This window comes from Hyla sarda, chromosome 12 (genome assembly GCF_029499605.1).
Source record: "Hyla sarda isolate aHylSar1 chromosome 12, aHylSar1.hap1, whole genome shotgun sequence".
NCBI lineage: Eukaryota > Metazoa > Chordata > Amphibia > Anura > Hylidae > Hyla > Hyla sarda.
In genome coordinates this window covers 12,570,391-12,585,204 of record NC_079200.1, presented here as the reverse complement: position 1 = coordinate 12,585,204, position 14,814 = coordinate 12,570,391, and the positions used below count along the sequence as shown (strand labels likewise).

General features: G+C 45.9%; 1 protein-coding gene across 2 annotated transcripts in view; it reads right to left on the bottom strand.

The window, feature by feature from the left end:
* Window positions 1–475: 475 nt before the first annotated feature.
* The window catches only part of MYH7B (myosin heavy chain 7B), a 207,982-nt gene continuing 193,643 nt past the window's right edge, over window positions 476–14,814 (bottom strand). For both annotated transcript variants that reach the window (XM_056549301.1, XM_056549300.1), the window contains 7 exons: window positions 12,262–12,465; window positions 10,344–10,469; window positions 7,247–7,417; window positions 5,699–5,803; window positions 4,026–4,121; window positions 3,803–3,940; window positions 476–607 (listed from right to left, as the gene is read on the bottom strand). In XM_056549301.1, the coding sequence (XP_056405276.1) occupies window positions 596–607; window positions 3,803–3,940; window positions 4,026–4,121; window positions 5,699–5,803; window positions 7,247–7,417; window positions 10,344–10,469; window positions 12,262–12,465 (852 nt within the window). In that variant the 3' untranslated portion in view covers window positions 476–595. The remainder of the gene's footprint in view (window positions 608–3,802; window positions 3,941–4,025; window positions 4,122–5,698; window positions 5,804–7,246; window positions 7,418–10,343; window positions 10,470–12,261; window positions 12,466–14,814) is intronic.

Sequence of the window (14,814 nt, the reverse complement as noted above, 5' to 3'; positions counted from 1 at the left end):
CACTGTGGTCAGACAGAAAGGACATTTTAAAACATAAGCACTTCCTATGGAGCATACAGCAGCTAAGTACTGGAAGGATTAAGCTTTTTAAATAAAGTAATTTACAAATCTGTTTAACTTTCTACCACCAGTTGATCTAAAATAATTGTTATCCACCGGAATACCCCTTTAAAGACTAAAATATGTGGCATTGTGTCACAGTTACTCTGTATTTTAAGGTCCGTATCATTAAAGAGAGAAAGATATCTAGGACTATAAAAGCACCACACCTTGTCCTCAGGTTGTGTGTTTGCCAATCAGGGTGCCTCCAGCTGTTGCAGAACTACAACTCCCAGCATGCCCAGACAGTAAACTGCTTGTTGTTGTTTTCCACATACATTTTTGAGTATAGCAGAGAAGCGCAGCACGTGTTTATTGGGTTTGTTCCATATTGTGATTATCCTATCACTGAGTGTATGATGTGGGGTCGGATCACAGAACACAGATACCGGTCTTTGCGCCTCAGTAGATTTTATTGGTTAACAAGGGGGTGGGATGAGGGGATCGGGCACAGCTGTTGCAGCCATCCCGGAAGCCATTGTAGCGTCTGATCCGTTCATTCTTCGTGCTGCCGAGAGAGAGAAAAAGTTTGCTGTAAGTTTCACTTTAACGTGCACTTTATTTGCAGTGTTAATCTACCAGGCTGTCTCCAGCTGTTGCAAAACTACAACTCCCAGCATGCCCGGACAGCCGTTGGCAGCTGGAGCCACATCGGTCTAAATCAGTGTTTCCCAACCAGTGTGCCTCCAGCTGTTGCAAAACTACAACTCCCAGTATGCCTGGACAGCCTTTGGCTGTCCAGGCATGCTGGGAGTTGTAGTTTTGCAACAGCTGGAGGCACCCTGGTTGGGAATCATTGGTCTAAATGATGGTCCCCTGCCGGCTTACAGGGGCTACTACGCCCCCTAATACAAATCCACACCTGTCCAGGATTGAGGAAAAAAAAAAAGCTAAATGTTTGCACATTTTTGGTGAGGCACACATGCACGATACGTTCCCCTCTCATGGTGTTATCCTAATACAGGGCTAAAGGAAACTGTGAACCCCTGTGTTCTGTTCCACCCCATACCCTAGGTATACTACTATATGCCTATTATTAAAAAATAAAAATAAATACGCAAATCCCTCCAAAAACTCACAAGTCCAAGCCAGGTCAGATCTGTCTTACAAAAATGCCTTGTGAAGAGCTCTTTTAAAGTGGTAACATGTCTTATCGCACGGGGATCTGGCTGCTGGGACCCCCGTGATCTCCGTGCTGTCATAATTGTCATGGAAGCCTGGGCCTTCCGTGATAGAGACACCACACCCCCTCCATTCATGTCTATGGGAGGGGGAGGGGGCGGGGACGGATAGTACACCATTGTCACGCCTCCTCCCATAGACATGAATGGAGGGGACGTGGCAGCTGTGATCGCCAGTGATCCGGCAAGGAGCGGAGTTCACTTCGTGCACCGGATGACTGGGGGGGTTGTGGCGGAGATCGCAGGGGTCGCCGGTGTTGGGGACAGAAATGTTCCTATGCCGTTCTGCGTTTGCTCCTCCCCTCAGCTGGCTGGAGATTGCCGAACATACAGGAGGGGAAGGCAGAGCTGGTCAGGATGCCAGGGTGCACCTCCCTCAGCCCCGCTCCTGTACACAGCTCTCCCCCCGCACCACCATCAGCAGGAGGGACGTAGATCTGCACACGGCCCCGCTCCTGTCATGGGACATAGATCTGCACACGGCCCCACTCCCGTCATGGGGACGTTGATCTACGTCCCCATAACGGGAGCGGGGCCGTGTGCAGATCTACGTCCCCATGACGGGAGCGGGGCCGTGTGCAGATCTACGGTCCCATGACAGGAGCGGGGCCGTGTGCAGATCTACGGTCCCATGACAGGAGCGGGGCCGTGTGCAGATCTACGGTCCCCATGACAGGAGCGTGGGCTGTGTGCAGATCTATGTCCCCATGACAGGAGCGGGGCCGTGTGCAGATCTATGTTCCCATGACGGGAGCGGGGCCGTGTGCAGATCTATGTTCCCATGACGGGAGCGGGGCCGTGTGCAGATCTATGTTCCCATGACGGGAGCGGGGCTGTGTGCAGATCTATGTCCCCATGACGGGAGCGGGGCTGTGTGCAGATCTATGTTCCCATGACGGGAGCGGGGCCGTGTGCAGATCTACGTCCCCATGACGGGAGCGGGGCCGTGTGCAGATCTACGTCCCCATGACGGGAGCGGGGCCGTGTGCAGATCTACGTCCCCATGACAGGAGCGGGGCCGTGTGCAGATCTACGTCCCCATGACAGGAGCGGGGCCGTGTGCAGATCTACGTCCCCATGACAGGAGCGGGGCCGTGTGCAGATCTACGTCCCCATGACAGGAGCGGGGCCGTGTGCAGATCTACGTCCCCATGACGGGAGCGGGGCCGTGTGCAGATCTACGTCCCCATGACGGGAGCGGGGCCGTGTGCAGATCTACGTCCCCATGACGGGAGCGGGGCCTCGTGCAGATCTACGTTCCCATGACGGGAGCGGGGCCGTGTGCAGATCTACGTCCCCATGACGGGAGCGGGGCCGTGTGCAGATCTACGTTCCCATGACGGGAGCGGGGCCGTGTGCAGATCTACGTCCCCATGACGGGAGCGGGGCCGTGTGCAGATCTACGTCCCCATGACAGGAGCGGGGCCGTGTGCAGATCTATGTCCCCATGACGGGACCGGGGCCGTGTGCAGATCTACGTCCCCATGACGGGAGCGGGGCCGTGTGCAGATCTATGTCCCCATGACGGGAGCGGGGCCGTGTGTAGATTTACATCCCTCCTGCTGAGGGAGGACAGAGCTGTGTACAGGAGCGGGGCTGAGGGAGGTGCACCCTGGTGTCCTGCCCAGCTCTGCCCTCCCCTCGCTGTATGATCGGCAATCTCCAGGCAGCCGAGGGGAGGAGCGAACGCAGAACGGCATAGGACACAGTTCTGCACCTCACACCGAACCCCTGCGATCAGACATCTTATCCCCTACCCATTTAAAAGTGACCTTCAAAAGGCATTTTTGGAGGCCGGTTCTGACCTGGCTTGGACTTACGACTTTTTATGCCTACTTGCGACATTCACACTTCATACATTCGCAACTGCTGCAAAGTGATAACTGAACTTGGCTAGCGGCGGAGTACCCCTTTAAAAACACACAACTACATTGAGGATACCTGAATGGAATCCTGGAATCTGTGTTTTCCTTGTACAGTAAAAAAATGAGCCCTGGTACAGGATAAGTAATATAAGGTTCGTTATACAGACTTGTAAATTACTTATATATTTTATATAGACGTTATACAGTCTATATAAAAATCCTAATCCTTCCAGTACTTATCAGCTGCTGTATACTCCACAGGAAGTTGTGTAGTTCTTTCCAGTCTGACCACAGTGCTCTCTGCTGACACCTCTGTCCATGCCTGGAACTTTCCAGAGCAGGATAGGTTTGCTATGGGGATTTTCTCCTGATCTGGACAGTTCCTGACATGGACAGAGGTGACATCAGGGAGCACTGAGGTCAGCCTGGAAAGAACTACACAACTTTCTCTGTAGCATACAGCAGCTGATAAGTACTGAAGGATAAAGATTTTATATAGAAGTAATTTACAAATCTATATAACTTTCTTGCACCACTTGATTTAAAAGCATTTTTCCCCTCCGGAGTACCCCTTTAAAGAAGTTAGAGGCACTAAATTTAACAGATGATGATGATGATGATGATGATGATTATGATGTACAAAATAAAAATGGCTACCTTGGAGGAAGCGGCTTCTCTTGTCCGGGCCCGCAGCTTGTTGGCTTGTGCCTCTGCCACGTCCGCACGTTCTTCTGCATCGTCCAGTTCATGTTGGACCTTCCTGTACTTCTGTAGGTTGGAGTTGGCCTGAGTCTCCTGGAGAGGACGATTTTGGGCATTGATGACTTATTCTACAGTTTCTCAATAAACGGTGCGATCGATACGCGTTGAAGTGACTTACCGCCTCCTCAGATTGGCGTTTGTAGCTCTTGACCTTCATCTGCAGTTTATCGATCAGGTCCTGCATTCGGGCCAGGTTTTTCCGATCCTCTTCGGTCTGTAGGACACAATGTGAAAATGGAAGCCCATGTTCTTACATTACAGTATGTTTAGTTTTTTGTTTTTAAATATAACTATATGGTCTCCTTCCCAGGCTTGCAGCAGCCTCCCATTAATTTCATATCTGAACTTCCGACAAGGAGTTGGATTCCTTCAGAGAAGTCCCGTTGGTTTGCTGCAGGCTTCCAGGCAGTGTGAGGCGGCATCTACAACCAAACTCATTCAGTAAACTGCTGTGGGGGCTGCCGGGAACCGCTGCGTGCACACAAAGCCGCTGATCCCCTGCGGGCACTTTATATCCGTGCCCTGAGCTTCCCTCGGCATGCACCACCACCATCATCATCATGGGCTGAACTCCAAAAACTAACGCATTATGATGATGGTGGTGGTGGTGGTGGTGGGGCATGCCAAGGGAAGCTCTCAACATGGATATGAAGAGTCCTGCAAAGGATCAGCGGCTCTGATTGGGCAGCAAGAGACTTATCCCGCAGCAATGTCCGGCAGCCTCTATAGTGGTTAACTGAACAGGGGGTCATTGTAAATGCTCAGACTGTCTGGAAGCCCCCAGCAATCACCCCCATATACTGATAAGCAACGGGATATATATATTTATTATGTATACACACATACATAATAAATTATATATATATATATACACACACATACATAATAAATATATATATATATATATATATATACACACACATAATATATATACACACACATACATAATAAATAAATATATATATATGTATGTATATATATATATATACACACATACACACACATAATATATATACACATATACATACATTATAAATATATACACACATACATAATAAATTATATATATATATATATATATATATATATATATATATACACACACATACATAATATATATATATATATATATATATATATATACACACACATAATATATATACACACACATACATAATAAATAAATATATATATATGTATGTATATATATATATACACACACATAATATATATACACATATACATACATTATAAATATATACACACATACATAATATATATACACCCATACATAATAAATACATATATACCCATACATAATAAATACACATATATATATATATATATGTATATATATATATATACACACATACATAAATTTATATATATATATATATACACACACATACATATGTACTGTAGATGTGTATATATATTGTATTTTTTTATGATATATATTTTATAACAGTGGTCTTCAACCTGCGGACCTCCAGATGTTGCAAAACTACAACTCCCAGCATGCCCGGACAGCCAACGGCTGTCTGGGCATGCTGGGAGTTGTAGTTTTGCAACATCTGGAGGTCCGTAGGTTGAAGACCACTGTTTTATAATATACAATATATGATATTTTTTTATGCTTTGTGTAAGCACACACAAATTTTACAGCCGGAGCATACGCCTGTGCGCATTCTGCTACTGTCAATTTTATTTTAATTATTATTATTTTTTTAATAACTCCACATTTATTCATGAGACAACATGATGCACAATACTAAGATGAGCAGACGTTACCTGGTAGGTGAGTTCCTTAATCCTCCTCTCGTATTTCCTTATTCCTTTCTGGGTTTCGGCGTTCTTCTTCTGCTCGATTTCGAGTTCTCCTTCCAGTTCTCTCACCTGTAGTCGGGAACACGATGAACAGACATGATGCTATCTACTGAGCGTCTGTCATTACTTCGTATAACATTGTTTCCAACCAGGGTGCCTCCAGCCTTTGGCTGTCCGGGCATGCTGGGAGTTGTAGTTTTGCAACAGCTGGAGGCACCCTGGTTGGGAAACACTGTTGTATAATGTAGTGATTCCCAACTTTATTGCCCTGAAAAATGTTTCCATGGGTCACCGGATTCTCATACACCCAGTCAGCCCTGGGGACCTAACAAAAAAAAGACCCCAGGGCTGTCCGCTTGGTCTGCCTGCTACTAGGGTACAGTAAGTAAAGTCCCACCAGACACAAATTATAATTTATAAGCATACAGGAGCATGCTAATACATTATATGTATGAAGTAAAATTGTAATTCTTTATTAGGGAAAAGCAAAAAAAAAAAAAAATAATAATAATAATAATAAATAAATAAATAAATTCAATGTGGTTTTATTTGCATAAAAAAAAAAATCATTTCATAGCGCATCCTTTACATAAGAATAAATAACCTACACATATTGGGCATTCGCTGCAAAAAAAAAAAAAAATAATAATAATAATAATATATATATATATATATTTATATTTATATTATTATTATTTTTTATGTTTATAAAATATATTTATATATATTTTTATATTCTATATATAGTCCTGCCAATCTATGCCAATGAAAAGTAAACATTTCTGCCGCATAAAATAAGGCCATATACAGCCACGGCATAAAATAAAAAATTTCTAAGCCTAGTCATTACGGGGTTAAATTTATCATTATTGGCCATTCATCCCATGTTTTAGGCTGTGTTCACACAGGGCTTTAATTAGCGGTACTGCCTTGATTTTGGAATAATATTTTTTGAAAAGAATTATGTATTTCGCTGTAAAACTGCACAATTTTTACCGCCATTTTGGAAAATGGTGGTAAAATATTGGCAGTAATTTTACATAAATGCATCGCAGTGATTCTACTGGCTGCAGCTCCTATACAGACCCATGTGATTTCCAAGGTTACGGGTCAAAAACTAACCCTGTGCGTCCCGATCCTGCATTAGCGAGAAGGGCGGCTTAACAATACGATTATGCTTTTCGTTGCACGTATATGGCAGCTGTCAGAATGGGATACCGATGTTTATCTGCATGAACAGGTATGGGCCCCAATGACTTGAATGGTTCAAACTTTGGGTAGTTACCGACTATATTCAGGCCATTGAAGTCAAAGGGCCCCCCCTTTCTGTCCATGTACGAATACGTTGGCGTCCCATTTTGGCAGGTTGCTCACGTATACAGGTTTGTGCCGGTATAATCCGGTCCTGCCCACCTAACCTTTTGATCACTGCGGTCTGTGAGATGTTTCCTGGGAACGCACCCCAGCATAGCCATCTCCAAAAGATTAAGATTGCTTAAAAAAGATACGCACCTTTGCTTCAAGTTTTTGGATCTGTTTCTTTCCTCCTTTCAAAGCTATTTGTTCAGCTTCGTCTAGACGCATCTGAAGATCTTTGATCGTTTGCTCCATATTCTTCTTCATCCTCTCAAGGTGAGCGCTGGTGTCTTGCTCTTTCTTCAGCTCCTCGGCCATCATTGCGGCCTGTGTGAAAGGCATCAAGGACCTATTAGAACTGGGGCATCAAACTCCTCTTCATAGAGGGCAACATCGACCTAATGGGTACCTTCAAGGGGCCTTTTGTAATTGTAAGAGCCTGCAGGCCCCCCACACTGCTCCAATACAGTAGGTTCCCTCTATGTTCCCATATAGTAGTTAGGACACCCGCGCTGCCCCCATGTAGTAGTTAGGACACCCGCGCTGCCCCCATGTTGTTGTTAGGACACCCGCGCTTTCCCCATGTAGTAGTTAGGAAACCCGCGCTTTCCCCATGTAGTAGTTAGGACACCCGCGCTTTCCCCATGTAGTCGTTAGGACACCCGCGCTTTCCCCATGTAGTAGTTAGGACACCCGCGCTGCCCCCATGTTGTTGTTAGGACACCCGCGCTGTCCCCATGTAGTAGTTAGGACACCCGCGCTGCCCCCATGTAGTAGTTAGGACACCCGCGCTGCCCCCATGTAGTAGTTAGGTCATTCACGCTGTCCCCATGTAGTAGTTAGGACACCCACGCTGCCCCCATGTAGTAGTTAGGACACCCACGCTGCCCCCATGTAGGACACCCGCTCTGTCCCCATGTAGTAGTTAGGACACCCGCGCTGTCCCCATGTATTAGTTAGGACACCCGCGCTGCCCCCATGTAGTAGTTAGGACACCCGCGCTGCCCCCATGTAGTCGTTAGGACACCCGCGCTGCCCCCATGTAGTCGTTAGGACACCCGCGCTGCCCCCATGTAGTCGTTAGGACACCCGCGCTGCCCCCATGTAATAGTTAGGACACCCGCGCTGCCCCCATGTAGTAGTTAGGACACCCGCGCTGCCCCCATGTAGTAGTTAGGACACCCGCGCTGCCCCCATGTAGTCGTTAGGACACCCGCGCTGCCCCCATGTAGTCGTTAGGACACCCGCGCTGCCCCCATGTAGTCGTTAGGACACCCGCGCTGCCCCCATGTAGTCGTTAGGACACCCGCGCTGCCCCCATGTAGTCGTTAGGACACCCGCGCTGCCCCCATGTAGTCGTTAGGACACCCGCGCTGCCCCCATGTAGTCGTTAGGACACTAATTCTGCCCCCATGTAGTCGTTAGGACACTAATTCTGCCCCCATGTAGTAGTTAGGACACCCGCGCTGTCCTCATGTAGTAGTTAGGACACCCGCGCTGTCCCCATGTAGTAGTTAGGACACCCGCGCTGTCCCCATGTAGTAGTTAGGACACCCGCGCTGTCCCCATGTATTAGTTAGGACACCCGCGCTGTCCCCATGTAGTAGTTAGGACACCCGCGCTGCCCCCATGTAGTCGTTAGGACACCCGCGCTGCCCCCATGTAGTCGTTAGGACACTAATTCTGCCCCCATGTAGTCGTTAGGACACTAATTCTGCCCCCATGTAGTAGTTAGGACACCCGCGCTGTCCTCATGTAGTAGTTAGGACACCCGCGCTGTCCCCATGTAGTAGTTAGGACACCCGCCCTGTCCCCATGTATTAGTTAGGACACCCGCGCTGTCCCCATGTAGTAGTTAGGACACCCGCGCTGCCCCCATGTAGTAGTTAGGACACCCGCGCTGCCCCCATGTAGTCGTTAGGACACCCGCGCTGCCCCCATGTAGTCGTTAGGACACCCGCGCTGCCCCCATGTAGTCGTTAGGACACCCGCGCTGCCCCCATGTAGTCGTTAGGACACCCGCGCTGCCCCCATGTAGTAGAAAGGTCACTCATGCTGCCCCCATGTAGTAGTTAGGTCATTCACGTTGCCCCCATGTAGTAGTTAGGTCACTAATTCTGCCCCCATGTAGTAGTTAGGACACCCACGCTGCCCCCATGTAGTATTAAGGTCACTCACGCTGCCCCCATGTAGTAAAAAGGTCACTTACGCTGCCCCCATGTAGTAGTTAGGTCATTCACGCTGCCCCCATGTAGTAGTAGTAAGGTCACTAATGCTGCCCCCATGTAGTAGTTAGGACACCCACGCTATCTCTATGTAGTAGTTAGGACACCCACGCTGCCTCTATGTAGTAGTTAGGACACCCACGCTGCCTCTATGTAGTAGTTAGGACACCCACGCTGCCCCTATGTAGTAGTTAGGACACCCACGCTGCCCCCATGTAGTAGTTAGGACACCCGCGCTGCCCCCATGTAGTCGTTAGGACACCCACTCTGTCCCCATGTAGTAGTAAGGTCACTCACGCTGCCCCCATGTAGTAGAAAGGTCACTCACGCTGCCCCCATGTAGTAGTTAGGTCATTCACGCTGCCCCCATGTAGTCGTTAGGACACCCACGCTGCCCCCATGTAGTCGTTAGGACACCCACTCTGTCCCCATGTAGTAGTTAGGACACCCGCGCTGCCCCCATGTAGTAGTTAGGACACCCGCGCTGTCCCCATGTAGTAGTTAGGACACCCGCGCTGCCCCCATGTAGTAGTTAGGACACCCGCGCTGCGCTCATGTAGTAGTTAGGACACCCGCGCTGCCCCCATGTAGTAGTTAGGACACCCGCGCTGCCCCCATGTAGTAGTTAGGACACCCGCGCTTCCCCCATGTAGTCGTTAGGACACCCGCGCTGCCCCCATGTAGTAGTTAGGACACCCGCGCTGCCCCCATGTAGCAGTAAGGTCACTCACACAGCCCCATGTAGCAGTAAGGTCACTCACAATGCCCCATGTAGTAGTAAGGTCACTCACACTGCCCCATGTAGTAGTAAGGTCACTCACACTGCCCCCATGTAGCAGTAAGGTCACTCACACTGCCCCATGTAGTAGTAGTAAGGTCCCTCACACTGTCCCCATGTAGTAGTCAGGACCCCCCACATTACCCCCATTCTTCAGTGCACCTAGTTTCACAAAATGCTACAGGCTGCCCATTTTGTGTTTTGTTATGTTGTTTGTATAAAATAGGATCAATAAGGGGGCGATTCTTACATCAGTGATTGCTTTTTTTGCTTTCTCTTCAGCATTGCGACATTCCTGGACAGCTTCTTCCACCTCCGTGGTCAATTGCGAGATGTCGGCATCCATCTTCTTCTTCTGGTTAATAAGGCCGGTGTTCTGATATGGAAATACAGTACAATGATATCAGTTACTTTCATACATTTTGGCTGGTTTAACATAAACATTTGCATTTTACAACATTAATTGTGTTCTAACTAGATGTAGCCAACACCTTCCAATATTACACACTACGGGTGGAAAACCCATCTGCAGCAGTTGCGGCTAAAATCCATTGGCGCTAGGACCGCGTGGACCTGCGCCGTCACCACTGAGGACAGTGTAGTCCACAAGGAAATCTACCAAAAGAACCTTATTTCTGCAGTGTTAAAGGGGGTACTCCGCTGCCCCAGCGCTCTGAACATTTTGTTCCGAATGCTTGGAGCGGGCAGCGGGGGTCGTGACGCTATGCCCCCTCAATGCAAGTATATGTGATGGGGTGTGGTGCATGCCACGCCCCCTTCCATAGACTTGCATTGTGGGGGTGTGGCCATGATGTCACGACCCCCTGCACCCAGCGTTCTGAACGAATGTCAGGTGCGGCACAGAGATCACGGGGGTCCCAAGCGGCGGGACCCCTGTGATCAGACATCTTATCCCCTATGCTTTGGATAGGGGATAAGATGTCTAGGGGCGGAGTACTCCTTTAAGGATTAATGAAAACCTCCACACACCAATATTATCTTTGTGCTGCAGAATTTCCAAACGGAATCCTGCTCTGAAATTCCTTAGAGTTTTTTGCCGTCCTCTGGATCAACACAGAAATAGGTTATAGGTTTAACTTGATAGTTCATTAGGTTGAAAAAAAAATATGTAACAAGCTTTACATAGTAGTTTTCAGATATATTAATTGTAGTTTTCAGATATATTAATTGTAGTTTTCAGGTATATTAGTTGTAGTTTTCAGGTATATTAATTGTAGTTTTAAGGTATATTAATTGTAGTTTTCAGGTATATTAGTTGTAGTTTTCAGGTATATTAATTGTAGTTTTAAGGTATATTAATTGTAGTTTTCAGGTATATTAGTTGTAGTTTTCAGATATATTAGTTGTAGTTTTCAGGTATATTAGTTGTAGTTTTCAGATATATTAATTGTAGTTTTCAGGTATATTAATTGTAGTTTTAAGGTATATTAATTGTAGTTTTCAGGTATATTAATTGTAGTTTTAAGGTATATTAATTGTAGTTTTCAGGTATATTAGTTGTAGTTTTCAGGTATATTAATTGTAGTTTTAAGGTATATTAGTTGTAGTTTTCAGGTATATTAATTGTAGTTTTAAGGTATATTAATTGTAGTTTTCAGGTATATTAGTTGTAGTTTTCAGGTATATTAATTGTAGTTTTAAGGTATATTAATTGTAGTTTTCAGGTATATTAGTTGTAGTTTTCAGGTATATTAATTGTAGTTTTCAGGTATATTAGTTGTAGTTTTCAGGTATATTAGTTGTAGTTTTCAGGTATATTAATTGTAGTTTTAAGGTATATTAATTGTAGTTTTCAGATATATTAGTTGTAGTTTTCAGGTATATTAGTTGTAGTTTTCAGGTATATTAGTTGTAGTTTTCAGATATATTAATTGTAGTTTTCAGATATATTAATTGTAGTTTTCAGGTATATTAGTTGTAGTTTTCAGGTATATTAATTGTAGTTTTCAGGTATATTAGTTGTAGTTTTCAGGTATATTAGTTGTAGTTTTCAGGTATATTAGTTGTAGTTTTCAGGTATATTAATTGTAGTTTTCAGGTATATTAGTTGTAGTTTTCAGGTATATTAGTTGTAGTTTTCAGGTATATTAGTTGTAGTTTTCAGGTATATTAGTTGTCTGGAGCAGCTCAGTTATTATTTCTCTCACCTGGGAGTGCAGAAGGTTAACCCTCTCAGTTGCCTCCAGTAGTTCTTGCTCTGCCAGTTTCCTTCCCCTCTCGGCCTGCTCCAGTGCTGCCCGCAATTCCTCCACCTCAGCCAGTAGCAGATTATTGCGTCTCTCGAGTGCCGCAGCTTGTTCTTTTAAGTCATCATTGTGTCGGAGGGTGTCATCCAGCTCAATCTGCAGATCCTGGGAGACAAATATTAGATACAAATTATAGTTTTTTAGTCCCCTGGCATGTAAATTAATTATCTTGGCACCGGACAGATGACTATACATATATTTATTATTATATACAGGGCTCAAGTCCTGCAGGAACGCATGGGAACGGAGTTCCTGCACCTTTTTTTCACAGCCGTCACGCCCCCTCCCATAGACTTGTACGTGACGTCACGAGCCTTTGGCACTGCACCAGATGCTCTAAACGAACGCCGGGTGCAGCAGGGAGATCACGGGGTCCCCAGCGGCAGGACCCCCACGATCAGACATCTTATCCCCTAGTTTCCACCCTTTTTTCCCAGGACTTGGCCGCTGTGTGTGTATGTATATATATATCCCTCAACTTACAATGGCCTCAACACACAATAGACCATTGTAACTTGAAACCAGACTCAACATACAATGCTATGGAATCTGCAAAATGTGTCACGGGCTGGAAGAACCGACCAATCAGAATGTACATTTCACTGGTAAAACCCCTGTATTCCTAAAGTGCATGCACTGACTGGTGTCTGGTAGCGCCCCCTACAGTACAGGGAGGTATTACATGTTCTGTACTCTTTACCTGTATTACTGAAGTGTATGCCCTGACTGGTGTCTGGTAGCGCCCCCTACAGTACAAGGAGGTATTACATGTTCTGTACTCTTTACCTGTATTACTGAAGCGTATGCACTGACTGATGTCTGGTAGCGCCCCCTACAGTACAGGGAGGTATTACATGTTCTGTACTCTTTACCTGTATTACTGAAGTGTATGCACTGACTGGTGTCTGGTAGCGCCCCTTACAGTACAGGGTGATATTACATGTTCTGTACTCTTTACCTGTATTACTGAAGTGTATGCACTGACTGGTGTCTGGTAGCGCCCCCTACAGTACAGGGAGGTACTACATGTTCTGTACTCTTTACCTGTATTACTGAAGTGCATGCACTGACTGATGTCTGGTAGCGCCCCCTACAGTACAGGGAGGTATTACATGTTCTGTACTCCTTACCTGTATTACTGAAGTGTATGCACTCACTGGTGTCTGGTAGCGCCCCCTACAGTACAGGGAGGTATTATATGTTCTGTACTCTTTACCTGTATTACTGAAGTGCCTGCACTGACTGGTGTCTGGTAGCGCCCCCTACAGTACAGGGAGGTATTACATGTTCTGTACTCTTTACCTGTATTACTGAAGTACATGCACTGACTGGTGTCTGGTAGTGTCCCCTACAGTACAGGGAGATATTACATGTTCTGTACTCTTTACCTGTGCCAGGGTTAGCTGCTCCTTTGGGCATCAGGTGAGGGTGGCTCCATTTGAATTTTTTTTAGGACATTGCCTGTACTGTACAGGACCCTGAAGAAGCTGTCCTCTACATAGACCAGTGTTTCCCATAGAGGGTGCCTCCAGCTGTTGCAAAACTACAACTCCCAGCATGCCCGGACAGCCGAAGGCTGTCCGGGCATGCTGGGAGTTGTAGTTTTGCAATAGCTGGAGCCACCCTCTTTAGGAAACACTGAAATAGACAGTGATTTACAGCTCCCAGCAGATCGTTCTAACTTTTATACGTAAGGACTTGCTTTATATATATTAGTTATCTTCTTGTTTTTGTTTAATCCTCACTTTTTCCTATTTTTGGATGACATTTTGGTGGCTTCAGAACCAATTACCAGGTTTCCATAGAATTCTGGTCTCAACATACAATGGTCTCAACATACAATGGTCGTCCCAAACAATCTCAGCAGCTCGAGTGTAAAATAGCAAAGTCCAATGCAAGTCTGAGACTTCCGGTACACCGGATCGCATTACTCTTGGGTTGCGGAGATTGCCCGGGAGTTTTTATTATCCTGTTGCCGCACCAACATAATAGTAAAGTATGATTTAAAGGGGTACTCCGGTGAAAAACTTTTTTTTTTTATAATCAACTGGTGCCAGAAAGTGAAACAGATTTGTCAATGACTTCTATTAAAAAAATCGTAATCCTTCCTGTACTTATTAGCTGCTGAATACTACAGTGGAAATTATTTTCCGTTTGAAACACAGAGCTCTCTACTGACATCACGATCACAGTGCTCTCTGCTGACATCTCTGTTCATTTTAGGAACTGTCCAGAGTAAAAGGAAATCCCCATAGCAAACATATGCTGCTCTGGACAGTTCCTAAAATGGACAGAGATGTCAGCAGAGAGCACTGTGGTCATGATGTCAGCAGAGAGCACTGTGGTCATGATGTCAGCAGACAGCTCTGTGTTTCAAAAAGAAAAGAATTTCCGCTGTAGTATTAAGTAGCTAATAAGTACAGGAAGGATTAAGATTTTTTAATAGAAGTCATT